The 15,167-nt window shown below is 36.8% G+C and overlaps 2 protein-coding genes across 3 annotated transcripts in view; one reads left to right on the top strand and one right to left on the bottom strand.

The window, feature by feature from the left end:
- Nucleotides 1–8,000, top strand: part of LOC128986603 (amyloid-beta-like protein) — a 264,303-nt gene extending 256,303 nt beyond the window's left edge. Inside the window, exons 6-13 of one of the 2 annotated variants that reach the window (XM_054407049.1) lie at nucleotides 113–210; nucleotides 1,000–1,156; nucleotides 1,865–2,055; nucleotides 2,917–3,077; nucleotides 3,538–3,785; nucleotides 4,757–4,903; nucleotides 5,022–5,135; nucleotides 6,430–8,000. In XM_054407049.1, the coding sequence (XP_054263024.1) occupies nucleotides 113–210; nucleotides 1,000–1,156; nucleotides 1,865–2,055; nucleotides 2,917–3,077; nucleotides 3,538–3,785; nucleotides 4,757–4,903; nucleotides 5,022–5,132 (1,113 nt within the window). In that variant the 3' untranslated portion in view covers nucleotides 5,133–5,135; nucleotides 6,430–8,000. The remainder of the gene's footprint in view (nucleotides 1–112; nucleotides 211–999; nucleotides 1,157–1,864; nucleotides 2,056–2,916; nucleotides 3,078–3,537; nucleotides 3,786–4,756; nucleotides 4,904–5,021; nucleotides 5,136–6,429) is intronic. The other variant, XM_054407050.1, reaches the window with a different exon arrangement.
- Nucleotides 8,001–8,809: 809 nt separating this feature from the next.
- LOC128988082 (uncharacterized) overlaps nucleotides 8,810–15,167 on the bottom strand; it is a 317,631-nt gene continuing 311,273 nt past the window's right edge. The window contains exons 6-11 of the mRNA XM_054409279.1: nucleotides 15,019–15,149; nucleotides 14,310–14,392; nucleotides 11,894–12,062; nucleotides 11,413–11,484; nucleotides 10,832–10,974; nucleotides 8,810–10,561 (exon numbers count right to left, since the gene is read on the bottom strand). Of these exons, the coding sequence (XP_054265254.1) occupies nucleotides 10,447–10,561; nucleotides 10,832–10,974; nucleotides 11,413–11,484; nucleotides 11,894–12,062; nucleotides 14,310–14,392; nucleotides 15,019–15,149 (713 nt within the window). The 3' untranslated portion in view covers nucleotides 8,810–10,446. The remainder of the gene's footprint in view (nucleotides 10,562–10,831; nucleotides 10,975–11,412; nucleotides 11,485–11,893; nucleotides 12,063–14,309; nucleotides 14,393–15,018; nucleotides 15,150–15,167) is intronic.

Consider the following 15,167-nt stretch of genomic DNA (forward strand, 5'->3'; position numbering starts at 1 on the left):
CATGACACAGCTGGTTTTAATAAGTTTTTAGTATGCCTTTTCCATTGTCGATAGGTATAGTACCAAGTATATATCCAACTGTATATTCAGTCTATAGCCACTTGTGTTACAGGTGATGAAGGACTGGTCAGATCTGGAGGAGAGATATCAAGACATGAGGACCAGCGACCCTCACATGGCCGAGCAGTTCAAACAGAGGATGACTCTCAGGTAGGATGAGTTGTCAGTTTGGATTTAGACCTCACCTAACTGGTGCAGACTCTGCACCAGTTAGGTGACTGCAGAGGTGATAAAGTATTCACAGTAATAATCAGGCTATAGGCATGATGGAGGCCGCAACAAACTAGCCTGACAAAAGCTATCCCTGGTGTTCATACTTTTACGATATATTACTTAACTGTTAATTTTAAACCATGTATCAAAAAACAAAAAAATTGTCTGATAACTAAAAATGTTATTAGACATATATTTTTAGGTCATTTAATAACACGTACGATGCTGATCAAGAAACCATGTATCTATGGGCTGTCTCATGGTCAGAAAGACAATTCCTTAGGCTTGTTTAACTTATACCCGGCGTTAACCTGACTTCTAACCAGCACAGGCACTCTGGCAGTTGTCCTCCATTCATTTCATTTTTTGTTATGGTGATCTTTGTACTCTTCTGCTGTCTTGTCCCATAAGACTGGCTGTTCTTAAACTAAACTAATAAGTAGTTCAAAGGTCTATTTCTGACATGATCAAATTAAATGACACCCGACACTCGGGTATATGTGAAACAGCCATTGATCATACCTAACAATATACTCCTTTGACAGTTCTGGTCAACTGTAAGTCTAATCTTGACTTTGTATCTTGACTCCCAGGCAACTTAGTCTTTTGGTTTAGTTTTTGTTCTCATAGACTGTATGTTAAGGTAAATTTGGTTATGCCACTGTTGCGTACAAACATTGAGGGTTGAATATAAACGTAAATACTAAAGCAACATTTGTGGTACAGGTTCCAACAGACAGTGCAGAGTCTTGAGGAGGAAGGAGCAGCGGAGAAGCATCAGCTGGTGGCAATGCATCAACAGCGAGTGATGGCTCACATCAACCAGCGCAAGAAGGAGGCCATGATGTGCTACACTCAGGCACTCAATGACAGCCCACCCAACGTAAGTATCACAACAATACTGATATATAACATGTTCAAATAATATTTCATTCATAAATTATACCATCCAAAAGTTGTGAGTTATCCACAGCATTTCAGTTCCTATTGAAGACATTAGGTCTAAACATTTGGCTAGGTTATTTTTCAGCAAAAGCATATTTTGGCTGAAATATTATCCATTGTTATTAGTTAATGAGAGTAATGCAATAATTTTCCAGATACTGTATAAATAAATGTATAAATTCTGATTCCTCGATGGATTTGCTTCTAAATAGTCTAAATTAATATAAAAGTTGATGATGCCTGTATTGCTATAGATTGATTATACTGCAGCATTGGCAATTTGTATTGCAGTATTGCAAATTGTAAAAAAAAAAACAACAAAATAAATAAAAAACAATTGGTTTTTGCAATCCCAACAAAGATGATATGATTGGTACTTTCCTACTACTTAGAACATTGTCAGTTTGACTCAAGATGGATGACACTTATCCATCATTGGTTAAGAACCAGCTGTAACTTAGTAACAAATAAAACCTTTCGCACACACCTCACATTCATTCTTGACAAAAAGATGATTAAGTTGTGTCTCGCTTTAATTTCTAGCATATTTGCACATTGACACTTGACTATCAAGTATCGCTCCCATACCTCACTCACACTTTCTGCGTGGCTGTTTTGTTTCTAACAAGTTTCCTTCTTGTCACAGACACACAGAGTACAGAAGTGTCTACAGAAGTTGTTGAGGTCGCTGCACAAGGACCGTCATCACACCATCTCCCACTACCGCCACCTGCTGGGCTCCAGTCTGGAGCAGGCTGAGAGAGAGAAGGCCATCACCCTGGAACACCTGGTGGACATTGACCACACAGTCAACCAGTCCCTGCAGATGCTGCAGAGGTTTGTCTAGCTGTATACCAGAAAATAGCAATAAGTTGTGAATTTTTAGTAAAAGATTAATTTGGACAAAATAGTTTGTACTGGTGACCTTTTGGCTGTAATATAAAACACAATGGGCTAGGTTGTAAGGTTTCTTGTAAGAATAGCAGGCTTATCTGAATGGGAGAGTGTCAACTCAGGCACAAGAAACATACTTTCACTAACACAAAAGTTAGAATATTTTACTGTAAAAATCCCTCTACCGTCCTTGGTAAGGGCGAAGACAACTCTTTCTTTTTTGAAAGCTGTCAATAGCAGTGAATTATTTTTTTTATATAATGTAAAGTTTTGTGTTTCCTTTGTCAAATTTGGCCTTTTCCCATTCAGGTAAGCCTATCCTAAAAAAAAATCCTTATACAGTAATATACAGTAAAGATTGTGGTTTAGATGAAGTACCTAGTGGTTGCTCCTTGGTTTGTGACTGGATGTATGTTTATCTAACATGCACACATATCTGTTCATGTTATTACCAGGTCTGGGTCCCTCCCAAGGCTGTTTCACTTTGATCTTTACACTCCTCTTCACCTTGTAGTTTCAACCTTGGTCGGAGAGACAACACCATAGACTTTCTACCAAACGAACAACACTGGTCAACCAAATGCCAAGCGTTAGTTTTAAACTTGACTCCCACTCTGCGGCAATTGACAACAGAGGGTCAAACTGTTGTGTTACACACTCATCTGTATTTTAGTCTCGCAACCAATATACTTTAGATCTCCTTTAGATCTCGAAGGGTTAGGTCAGTTCTTTCAAATGAGAAAATCCAAAGCCTTATATGTTCAAAGTGAACTTCATTTAATTGTTATTCCATGTGATTCATAGATACCCAGAACTGTCTGCCAAGATCTCCCAGCTGATGCAGGACTACATACAGGCTCTCCGCAGCAAAGACGACACGCCAGGCTCTCTACTGTCCATGACACGTGACGCTGAGGCTGCCATCCTGGACAAGTACCGGGCAGAGGTCACAGCCATGCAGCAAGGTACCACACCTCTCATTTTCTTAATTTTGTGTAGTTATTGAATTAAAATATGCAAATTTCTACTTTATGTAGGAGTGCAGTTAACTTTTGAGCTTTCTTCGCTTATAGGTCGGCTGTGTTATTCTTGGTAATCCAAAACCCTACTGGTCTCTTTAAGGGTCAGAATTAATGTGTATTAAAAGTCAGCTGTAATTGTAAATGATTATGGATCCAGCCAACCTTTGTAGGTTGTCTAGATCAATAGTCACTTGGATGTGCAAGTTGTTTTAACTCACTCGTGACCATCATCATAGAGTCAAGGGTGCTTTCCCTCACCTTAGTAATTTTAGAGCAGTCACACAGTAATCTGTCTACAGTTAGACAACCTGTGGGATGTGTGCTACAAGCTTAAGCTATGGATCCTCAAATGGCATCAGTGTTTCCACAATACAAACACTACAATGTTCTTTTCTTATTACAGACAAAGAGCGTGAACGTGTGTTGGAGAAGCAGCGCAAGGAGTTGCACAAGCGGGAACGAGTGGAGTTGCGTGAGGAGAAGGCCCGAGCTCTGGAGAGTGAAGCGGAGGGAGAGACAGAAGGGGAAGGCAGCACAACTGCCACTGCTGCTCCACAGCCCCCTGCAGTAGCTGCCCCTGCAGTTCTTACGCAGCCACGAGTGTCCAACGTGATGGCGCACGACATCAGTCACCGCGAGCCCGTCAGTCACGTAACTATTGTTTTTTATATTTTATACATCCCACATTGTTTGATTGATTGTTATGTTGTACGTAAATAGGTTTTCATTTGAATAAACCCAATAGCTAAAATCAAAGGAAATAAAGTTAGAAAGAATTAGGAAATACAGAACAAAATTAATGAAAAATTTTTGTAAAGCAGCCAATACATATTTGTCATCACCATTAAGTCTTCGTCGTTCTTTTCGCAATACGTGATAAAATCAATTAATTGTCTTCCATTTTGTGAAGCTTAATTTTTGTGATATTGAAGGTGTTACTGTTAAAGTTACAATCAAATACCTTAGAATGTCTTGTGTTGTTGAAGGTTTTCAATTGTTTAACGTCAACATTTTCAGTCTCACAAATATGATTTTTAATAGAATATGTTTGAGAAATTAATCAAAATGAAATAAGAATTGAATGTTATGTCATTTGTTCTTTTGCAGTTCATGCAAATTTTCCCGTCTTTCTATTATGGGTGTTATTTATTTAAATTTACATTTAACAGGTTGTTAAAGAACACCTGCCTATTTGACATTTTTAACAACCCCTCTGACTTATAAGTATAGTTAAATCTCAAGTACTCGTAGAGAACATTACTTTCCAAAGACAGGTTTTGGAGTTTGTTATTATTTGTCCCTACTCACCATCAAGTTTCTTTCTAACGTCTTTCAGTAGCGGCGCTCTGCTCAGGAGTGCAATGACAAACGAATGATACATGTAATTATTTTTGTTCACCTTTCTTATCCAGTGATACAACCCAGGTCCTTCAACCCAAGACTGTGAATAAGTAGGGTGATTTGTAGGGCTGATGCAATTCTAACTTTTGTTAATAGAATTAAACTGTCACTTGTAATTCAACCAGTAAACAGTAGATTCCTAATAGTCCGGCTTACAGAGCCAATCGAGTAGAACAGTCAAATTAATATTGTCAAAAATAATCTTAATTTGTAATGTCCAGACCTACTCGGTGAGGAGGGAAGTTTACCATCGTGAGACCAAGAGTGTGTACTTCACTCTGGCGTTTGCTGGCATCGCTCTCATGGCCGCTATTGTCATTGGCGTGGCAGTCCTGCGCCGCCGCAATGCTCGCTCTCCTCAGAATCAGGTGGGTTTGTGTCTGAAGCTGGAGCTATGCACTTCCAAAAACTATGTTAACTTTAAGATCTCATGTTTGTTAGTCAAATAATGTGTCATGTGTGTTAATCAAGCAATGCGTTTGACAGGGTTTTGTGGAGGTAGACCAGGCAGCAACACCTGAGGAGCGCCATGTTGCTAACATGCAGATCAACGGATACGAGAATCCTACATACAAGTACTTTGAAGTCAAGGAGTAATAGGTCAGTGTTGAAAATTAATAACTAGTTTTAGACGATTTCATAAGAGTGTGTTTTGTGTTTGAGCTGAAAATAAGTTGATTTCTTCACACAACAATTTAATGCAGCATATAAAAACCTTCCATTTAAGTAAATCCTTTTTGCTCTTGTGAATTATTATTGAATGGGGGAGCAACATGTTCAAGAACCATTCAGAAAGCGAATTCGGTTTGGGGTGGGTAAGATAAGGAGTGGAGTAAACTCACCAGTTATCTCACCAGCATTGGTCTCCATTAGTAGTCTTCTAGTTTTATCAGTTTGTTAAAGTTGATATAGAGTTAGAGTTTTTGGTAACTGTAAACTCTAAATGGCTGCCCCGGATGTCAGTGCTCTTGATTGTTTGTCCTGCTGGATAGCGGGGTGTGATTTGTTCTGAAAAGTGCATTAAACCATAGACAAATAGAATAATATAGACTGTCAAAGGAAGGTTCCGGCACCCTCCGCTAGGAGTGCCGTGTAGTTACGGCGCACACCGCTGCAGGCGAGGAGCGTAGGAGCCATATGCGATCAACAGACGCTGCAGCGGTGTGCGCCGTAACTACACGGCAAACCTAGCGGTGGATGCCAGAACTTATGCTAACCGCAGCACAGCTGACGGTCTATATTTATTCTATTTGTTTATGATTAAACTCACTGGCATTAAGTTAATGCTTCCTGTTAGTCTATAAAACAAAAAACAACGTTGTGAACACATTTCATATCTGACATTGTTGTTAAGAAGGCTGCCAGTACATGACAAAAAGGCTCAGAATGTTGACTTTGTTGTTAGCAATTTTAGCACAAATAACAATGTTGTGAATTTCAATTTTCTTTAGAATTTATTTTTGAATCTTTTTGCTCATTCTCTTCTTTTATGTATTTATGGATTTGAGAAACAGTTGACGATGTGAAAGCTTTACAAAAAAATGCTTAGTTTTTATAGTACAAATATTGTTGGATACTATGTGAAATATAGTGAAAAAAATTCTTTTTGAAATGTAGGAGTGTTTATTTTATTTATTTCAATCATCGTCCTGTATTTTTTAAAGAAAATAACTTCTGCTCTCAATTTTCCTTGTGAGACTCGTTTTTTAATCAAGTTTTCAATAAGATTAACGTTGGTTATTTTATTGTTCCTGATTTTGTGTTAATTAATGACTGTACAACTTGAACATATTACCATTGTAGAATTTCCTCAGTGTGCCATGTAGGATGATTTTTCAGTAAATCAATTGTTTACATAAAAGTAACGAGTTTAACTTTATTTTGTCTTGTGCAGGTCCAGTGTGCAGGCGTTACCACTCAGCCATATGTATATTTTGTACCTCCGTTTGCCGTTAGTCTAGAAGAGATCATATTATGAGGGTCATATTTTGATATCTAACGCTGCATAGAGGAACAGTAATACTTTTTTGTGCCATACCATCGGAATCTCAATTTGATGACTCAAGAATTTTGTTAACTTTAGTTTACTAATACGATCAGTATTTATATGTAGCTAACATTACTAAGTATACTTTTTTTACTTTTATATTATATTTTGGTTTTACAATTTTTAGCATTTGATCCAAATGTGACATATTTATGTTTAAGATTATTTTCTAAAGTATTTTTATTTTGTATTAAGGTTTATTACCGTTGTACAAGTAACTGTAAAGTAGCATTACAACGCCTATGATGCAGCTTGCAATACTCATTATCAAATTAACATGACAAAAGTGGTAACTACCGAGGCCGAGGCGGTGTTCCTCTATTCAGCCTCCTGTTGTACAATGCCGAGTGTTTCTAGTTGTGTTCTGTCGTAGTGTTGGGTGTTGCTTTCCTCTCTGTTCATGTTAGTATAGGCAGCATATCGTATAAACTGTAATATACCACTGTATGTATCTATGTCGGGAGCTGACCGTTTGTAAGCTTATCCTCTTAGAGTATATTTTCTCTCACGTTTTCTTTTATAAGTAATTTTTCCTACTGTTAAGGCAGCTTGAGATCAACAATGTGATTATTTTTATAGTGTTTGTCCCAAATTGATTAGTTTGTAGAATCCTCTGTGGATTTTTTCAGCGGTTTGAATTGCCGCACACAATAACTATTGTAAACTGACCGGTGTCAGGTCTGGGTCCCGGGAGGAGATTGCGGCACAAGACTTATGAGGAAAACTCCAGGAGAGTTGTGTAATGTTGAGGGGATCCGAGATCACTCTATAGGTTAACGCTTTCTTTTAGATTAGCTTTAAGTATGCACTGTAAGATGTATGAAAGTCACTTAATGTTCGAGTCTTTTTAATTTTAATTATTGACGTTTAACCCTTTTTGGTTAGTTTGATTAACAGCAACCTCTAATATTCTAAATAAAAGTTATCTCCGCTGATGGAATTTTTAAGCGTTGTTTTAATAATTTTAAGAGACGTTAAATTTTTAAAAAGTACTAAATATCGATTTGTTTCACTACAAAGTATTCAGTATTACCTTATATTTAAAGATGCAATATTTGCAAAGAGATTTGTACTCCAATTTAAATATATATATCAATTTTAGTGTGTAGTCTCGATATGTAAATAGTACGTTTTTCAGGCATTCCACTAGCTTCTCTTACATTCCGATTTGTACAAGAATCAGTCTTTGACACTGGCGCCATGTCCTGGTACAATGTCCTATCTCGCACGTAACCGTAAACGTACACCCTCTGTGACCGTAACCGTTCTCACGTTGTTAGGATCTAGGCTACGTGTTAGCATGATGGCATTTTGTAACCGTCAACTAAAATGTCCACTAGTTATGTCCAGGAGAGATTGTATTTCTTGATATTTTAATTACTGTAATTTATTTATTAAAATAAATAATGATATTAGTACTGTCGTTTTCATTTATTTACCTTAAACAAGCAAGTATTTGTTTTAGTTTTTAGGGTGAGTTCACAAAGAAAGCTGGTTACAAGCGCTTGCAAATTCCAACCAGTGTGAGGAAAGTCTACATTGTTTCAAGCGTTTGCATTCACAGACAAAGCTTGCCCCAGCTAGCAAGCGCAAGAACAAGCTACAAGTTCTGACAAGCGTGCAAGAATGTTTTGTACTTGTTTTCCGGCTCTTGTTGACCGAACCCGTCAGTGACAAACAACCGTGCAGTATGGATATCAATGAACTCGTACGGTATCTCAAGAAAATAATTCTTCATCACTTGATGAAAACATTGTCTTAACAGAAAACTAGCTTGAAATGCAAGCTTTGTTTGTACACACAACAAGATTCTCAATCGCTTGGATCAAATGCTGAAAATAAGATACTTGTAACCAGCTTTCTTTGTGAACGCCTTAAATAACTCTACTTTCCTTCACTAACTGATCTGTGTAATGACCGTGATTGCTACTGGATTCTGACCATATTTTCACAGTGCTATAGACATCCCATAAACAAAAGAACCCTGGGCCATTTCGAGCCGCGCAGGTTTGAAGGGTACGCCACACCTACCGGCGGGAACCACGTGATCTTTTCGTTTCTGCGCAGGTTGTTTAGTTCTTGGGATGTCTATAGTTGCTCGGGCTCTTCCTTGCTCGTCACAAATTATTTCCAGCACAACATACGAGAGCTGAAAGCGCACGGGTAAGTGATCGCCTTACTATTTTGTTTAATACATTTTACATTAGGAAGTTTTATTAAAATGATATACCAATATTCAAAAACTTTATTCTGAAAATAGTTTTGATTAAAACAGATCAACAAGATAAAGTAACAACATTATATTGACCATTACATTGCATTTCTATATAAACTTGAAATAAAGTTAACAAGCTAAATATATTTACATGTATGAAACAGGCAGTGCCTTTGCAGGAACCAACTCACTAATACCAACTGTAAACAGCTAAAGTCTGTGTATGCTCGTGTCAAATCACAACAGATATATAAACCAATCAATACTACAATACCAATCAAACTTGAAAGGTGAAATTCATATCAATTTGTCTACATTAACAAAACTCGTCATAGACACCCTGTGACTGTACAAAAATAAATTTACAATATTTACAGTCCTATTTATATTGTGCATTGACAAGATAACTAATTAATGTATTAGAATAAATATTAACCTATAACTATGAATCTTTTACTTTCTACAAATGCATTTTCTTACAAAACGGTTTCTCTATACAAAATCCAAAGATCTAAAAAAATGGATGGATGAAATAAATATGAATGATTATTGATTATATATATAACAAAGCATTTGCTTTTCACACTTTTCACTATTGTCAAGTGTGATTCAAATAATATTCTATTAATTGAGTTTTTGCCCACTCAAAATAATTTTGTGGAAATTAAGAATGTGTTATTACATTTAATTGCAATTTACGTACATAAACTATATAAATTGTTTATGTATTGTGCTTCTGAACAGCACATCTTATATAGAAGAGGATGGATGATTAGTTAATAATAATTTGACCATCCGTAATTTGAACCATGTAATTGACCACATAAAACATATTTGAAGTATTAAAATTAAAATATTTGTCAGTTACATTTGCGATAAAATATTGCTATTTTCCTCTACTGTAACAATGGATTATTCTTCATAAGCGTCTTTATATGGATTATTCTTCATAAGCGTCTTTATATGGATTATTTGTACTCAAAGGTGAATATTTTAAAAATTAAATAATACTCCCAGCATTTCAATATAATTAGCCTCTAATTAATTAACATTATCAAGAAGACTTCTGATTTTAAGCCTGTGTTTGAAATGTGTTATGTGTCCGACAATACTTGGCTGCATTGATGTAGACTAAATGTTTATTTTTATTTTAGAGTGAATTTGACAGTGTGTGTACACTTCAATAGGATTTAATACGGAGAAGGATAGCTGTGATTTTCAAATTAACTATTAGATCATAGTACAGAAGTTTGTAAAACTAGAAATGAAATATGAGACACTTTAAGTGCCATCGGACACAAATGCCCCTTTTAAAGTCTTCAGCCATAGGGATTACAAATCCATAAAGGAGAATCATTGTACTTTTATAAACAAGTAAGTAACTGAATGAATTAAATACTAACCATGGTAGAAACTACCATCAAATAGTCTTTAAGCATTTAGGAAAGCTTGATCAATGTTTAAAAGATTGCAGGTCTAGAAATGGCATAGGTTTGTTCTGTAACTGTAATTTTACCAGTTAAACGTCATGTTTTTTCTACTGTTCCTTCCTAGTCGTGACAAAATCTCTGTGTCTGACCCAGTCAGGATTGGACTACAGGATGGACCAATGTGATTGCTTCGTCATATGGAGCAAATTAATTTCGAGGTCACGTCGGGTCTTGAGGTGCAGTGATCATCGTCGTCGGTACTTGCGTGGATGCCTTTGACCTTTCCAGCATCTCGCCGAATATTTCAATCAAGTTATTGACTCCGATCATATACCTGGAACATAAAGTAACATGTTGATAAAGTAGTGTTATATTTCAAAACCAAATCAACATGTTTTGGTCCAACAAATAGTTGCAAGTTACAAGGACTTCCTGTGGGATGGTGTTGTTGGCCTGTGGCTCAGGGAACATCAAAACGAAAAAGTAAATCAGTCGTGGGTTTAGGTTACCCTCAGACTACCTGGAAATTAGATAAATAGGGCTGGGAGGACTGAATACATTTATCTACTTTAAATTCTCACAACATCTCAACCTATGTACTTACCCATCCTCATGGTTTCCGACGACCCATTCACTAGCGTGGTCAATCTGCAGTTCCTCAGGGAGAACTAATGTCTTGGCAAAGTCTATCAGCCAAACATTGGCGTTGTTCTGATCGTGGACAAACAGCAGCGAACTGCCGATAACCTGGAACATGCGGACAAGACAGTTAGCTGCTACACTTGTAAAGGAAGAAGCTGAACTTATTGCATAAGTTTATTGCATTGAAGTTTTACTGATCCGTCTATGAACTGAGCTTGAATCCACTTATTCTGAATTCCCGCTGATCCAAACGGGGTTCGGTCCCGATTGGTTCGGAATAACGGAACTCTACAGTTGTTTTTTAACTGCTATCATATCTTATGTGAGACTTGATTTTTGAAGAAGCAGATTTGAATAGTTAGTGTAACTTTTCAATGCCATCTCATTGAGATTCAAGATGAGAAGTATACTTTTTCAACCTAATTTCCTACTCTTAAAGTTATAATCAACTAAGGCGCTTTTTTGTTGACCTCTTTTTATGCAGTCTAGACTGAAACATACTAACCAATATTTAAACAAAACTAAAAGGTAACTTGAACTTACCTCATGTGTTGTGAAGAAATCTGAAACATCCAGAGTTGCCTTGATCGCTTTTAACCTCTGGTAATACTTGGGCTGCAACAAACGCCAAAATGACAGCTAGTACATAATGTGAAAATCATTAGTGTAACATAACATTGGGTTTTCATATGGGTTGTTTGGGAAGCATATCTTATTAATACAAAGGCATTTCTTCTTACCCTTCTTTCTTAGACACTTCTCAGTTTGTTATTTTTATACATTGAAAGTTGGAGCCTATTGGGAGCTCTGCACCAAAATGAGATTTCTGAATCAGATTTTGAATCATAGAGCATGTTTAAACCATCTAGGTCTCATAATCTTATCAGTAGCCCATCTCCCCGTAAACCATAACGCCAAAAAATGTACAGGATCAGAAGTGGAAGTAGTTAGTTAATGATGCCAAATACTTTCTTTGATATAAAAGCCATGGGAGTATTTGGGTAAAATGGTAAAATAAACTCACCACTGCATGTGGGAAACCATCAGTGAAATCTGTGAAGGCTTCAATGATCTGTTCTCTGGTTTTTGTCGTCTTGAAGTCTTTGCTCGACTTCCCGTCACTCTTCTTGATCCCTTCTATCCTAAACCCCAGAGTTGCTGTTGATGATATTGTCTCTCTCCAAACCATGTACCTGTGAAATAACCAAGTATATTATTAAAGTGATGTCAGCTGTGTGTGACTTGGAAGATTACAGGAAAATATATTAACAATATATATTGCACTTTTCAAACATTATGATGTTAAATGTCTTTAGGGTTATACAGTAGACTCCCTCTTAACCGGACTTCTCAGGCCGAGGCCAGTCCGGATAACAGTTTTTCTGGTTAAACTGACGTTCCTAAAAACTCGTTAAAACGGACTATTTAAATTCATACTTGAAAAATATATACATACAGTAGACTCCCTCTTATACGGACACCTTTTAACCGGACATCGGTTTAACCGGACTACTCTCGGCGGAAATGACATCTCTTTAACTGGACAATTTTATCAGCACATTGGTTTAAACGGACTAGATCGGCAGGAAGTGGGTGGTACTGAAACGACAGTTTACTTTTACTTTTCGATGAAATGGCGACCATACAAAGTACTGCAGGTATTTTATGCCAAGTATGAATGGAGAGTGTAGGATTAGTGGCGCGATCTTGTAGTCTTGTTAGTGACTAAGGCCGACGTATTCCTTAGACACAGCTGTTAATTAATAGCTAATGGCAACTAAGGGACCTACAGTTTATAGTGGAATTTGAACCACGTTTTTGCCTTGGTATATACAAAAATTTTGAGGATAGTATTGCGGATAGTCGTAGTACTCACTCGTGCGGACGTTAATCCACACTAGGGAGCATCGCATCCACAGTGCATGCCTATAAATATCCACAATTCGTGACCTCCTAGTAGCTGGATTGCAGGACAACGCCACTGTCCCAGTATGACATTATACACTATTTTAAGTTCTCGTGGGAAAGATTTGAGACCAGTGATCATGTGTCTAAATACAATGATCTCCTAAATTTAAGTCAAATATCATAGTAAACGGTCCGTTTTAACGAGTTTTTGGGGACGTCGGTTAACCCGGTAAAACCGTTATCCGGACTGGCACTGATCCCGAGGAGTCCTGATAAGAGGGAGTCTACTGTATTTGACTTAAATTTAGGAGAGCATTGTATTTAGACACGTGATCACTGGTCTCAAATCTTTCCCACTAGAACAGTCGTTTCAGTACCACCCACTTCCTGCTGATCTAGTCCGGTTAAACCGATGCGCTGATAAAAATAGTCCGGTTAAAGAGATGTAATTTCCGTCGAATGTAGTCCGGTTAAAAGGTGTCCGAATAAGAGGGAGTCTACTGTAATTGAATTCAACAAATGAAAAGTCAACAAAGGTATATAAAACTATCCAGGGTGTTAAATGTTTTATGTAAAGTCATATTCAAATCCGGCCAGCTACCACACTTAAGGCATTACACAAACTTTTTTCACTGCCTTGTTCTCTACTGTTCACCATTCCAAAGATGCAAGTGACTCGTAACTTAATACTCTAATATCTTCACAAAGAGCTGTTAAAATAGGTTTCAATAAAATTTAATACAAAAACTTCACCAATATTTTATTTATTTTTTATTAGGCCTTTTGCCAGCTAAAATTTTGCAGAGTGTCTTCTTTTTAATTTGGTATGTATTGTTATGTTGGTTGAATGAACAGGTGAATTTGTTTCTTACTGTTTAGCTTTATAATGTGTGAAGGGATGAATTTTCTGTACTTTTTCAACCCATTCACATTAAAAAAAGTTTTTTATTGACCATTCACCTCAACATACACATACACATATCACTCGTTAATCAAAATGAAAACAAAAAAACTGATCTTTAAGTATTTGAACGTGAACCTTTGTGTGTTCCATTTTGAGTTGTAATTTATAGGTTTATTATAGATTAATCCACTGCAGACAACTCTATGACTACACAAAAAAACAACAGGTTTTTTTCAATAGTTATGCCAGGGTGATCCAAAAAGTAGCGAACCTCTGTTCATGTAGTGCAAGAAGTAGTGGGGATAACACCACCGCCTTGACCATTCCCATCAGAAATCAGAATGCTTCTAACTTGGCACAATATGAAAATAACCTCTACACAACTAACGATTAATTTCTGCCGCTGAATGAATTTTTCCAAAGAAGTCTTTTAACATCTCAGACTTCACATTTAGCAGGATTTTTTTGCGGTACTAATTTTTTATATTACAACTTGGCAACATGTGAATAAGTGACACTCCGCTTGAGCAATATTTACTCTGTGTGCTGATATCAAGATGACAGCCCTATCCCCATTACTCCTCCTGGATAACCATCGTAAACAATGTAAAATTCTATATGAACTAACCTTGGTTTTGTCACTCCTCGCAACCTATGCTCCTCATCTGTTGGAGCATTAGGATCAATCTGTATCATCTTTTCATACATGTCCTGGAAAAACAAAGGGAAATTTAACCAACCATTAATTAAAAATTTAAGGAAAAACAGGCTTTATGTCCTTCTTGTAGGAGTATTAGTTCTGTCAGAAACTATTCATACTCCTCAGAATACCAATAGTTTTTTGCTTGAATTTGGATCTTTATTTAAAACAAAAACAATTCACTCATCTCAGAGAAATAAAGGATTCGTTCTATAACTAGTAAGTATACATCTTAGTGAGAGTTGTGTATGTCTTGACCATTAGCAACTCTCTGTCACATGTAGATTAGGCAACCGCAACAAAATAAACCTTGTTTGACACTTAGGACTCTTAAAGGAATAAGTAAAAACATCATTCTTGCTGGTTTTATTATTTAAATGTTGAATTAATGTCAGTTTTCCACTAGAACTCCAAACCCATCCAGGTTTGCTTTAACCTGGTGTACCTGAATTACCTCAGGATTTTCTTATTAAATCTGAAACCATCATCCGTCCAGGAATAAACTGTACAGAATAACAATGGGTACACTGATACAAAACCAAAGAAAACTGAACATTGGATATCCAAAGGAACAACACTTTGACTTTTTGTAATCAATTAAAAAAACACAATATACGCCACAGAGACAGTTGCTTACTTTTCTAAGTTTAGGTTTCTCCTTGGCCTTGGCCAGTTCCTCCTCCAGGTAAGTGCGGACTCCTATCTTGCAGTCCATGACACAGGGGTTGGTGAACTCACCCAACAAGTCTTGCAGCTGTAGGTAGGAGGCTGCAACAACAATCAGTC

The sequence above is a fragment of the Macrosteles quadrilineatus genome, unplaced genomic scaffold (genome assembly GCF_028750875.1).
Source record: "Macrosteles quadrilineatus isolate MER2022 unplaced genomic scaffold, UCM_ALF_1.0 Scaffold_2__2_contigs__length_208266976, whole genome shotgun sequence".
NCBI classification, from domain to species: Eukaryota; Metazoa; Arthropoda; class Insecta; order Hemiptera; family Cicadellidae; genus Macrosteles; species Macrosteles quadrilineatus.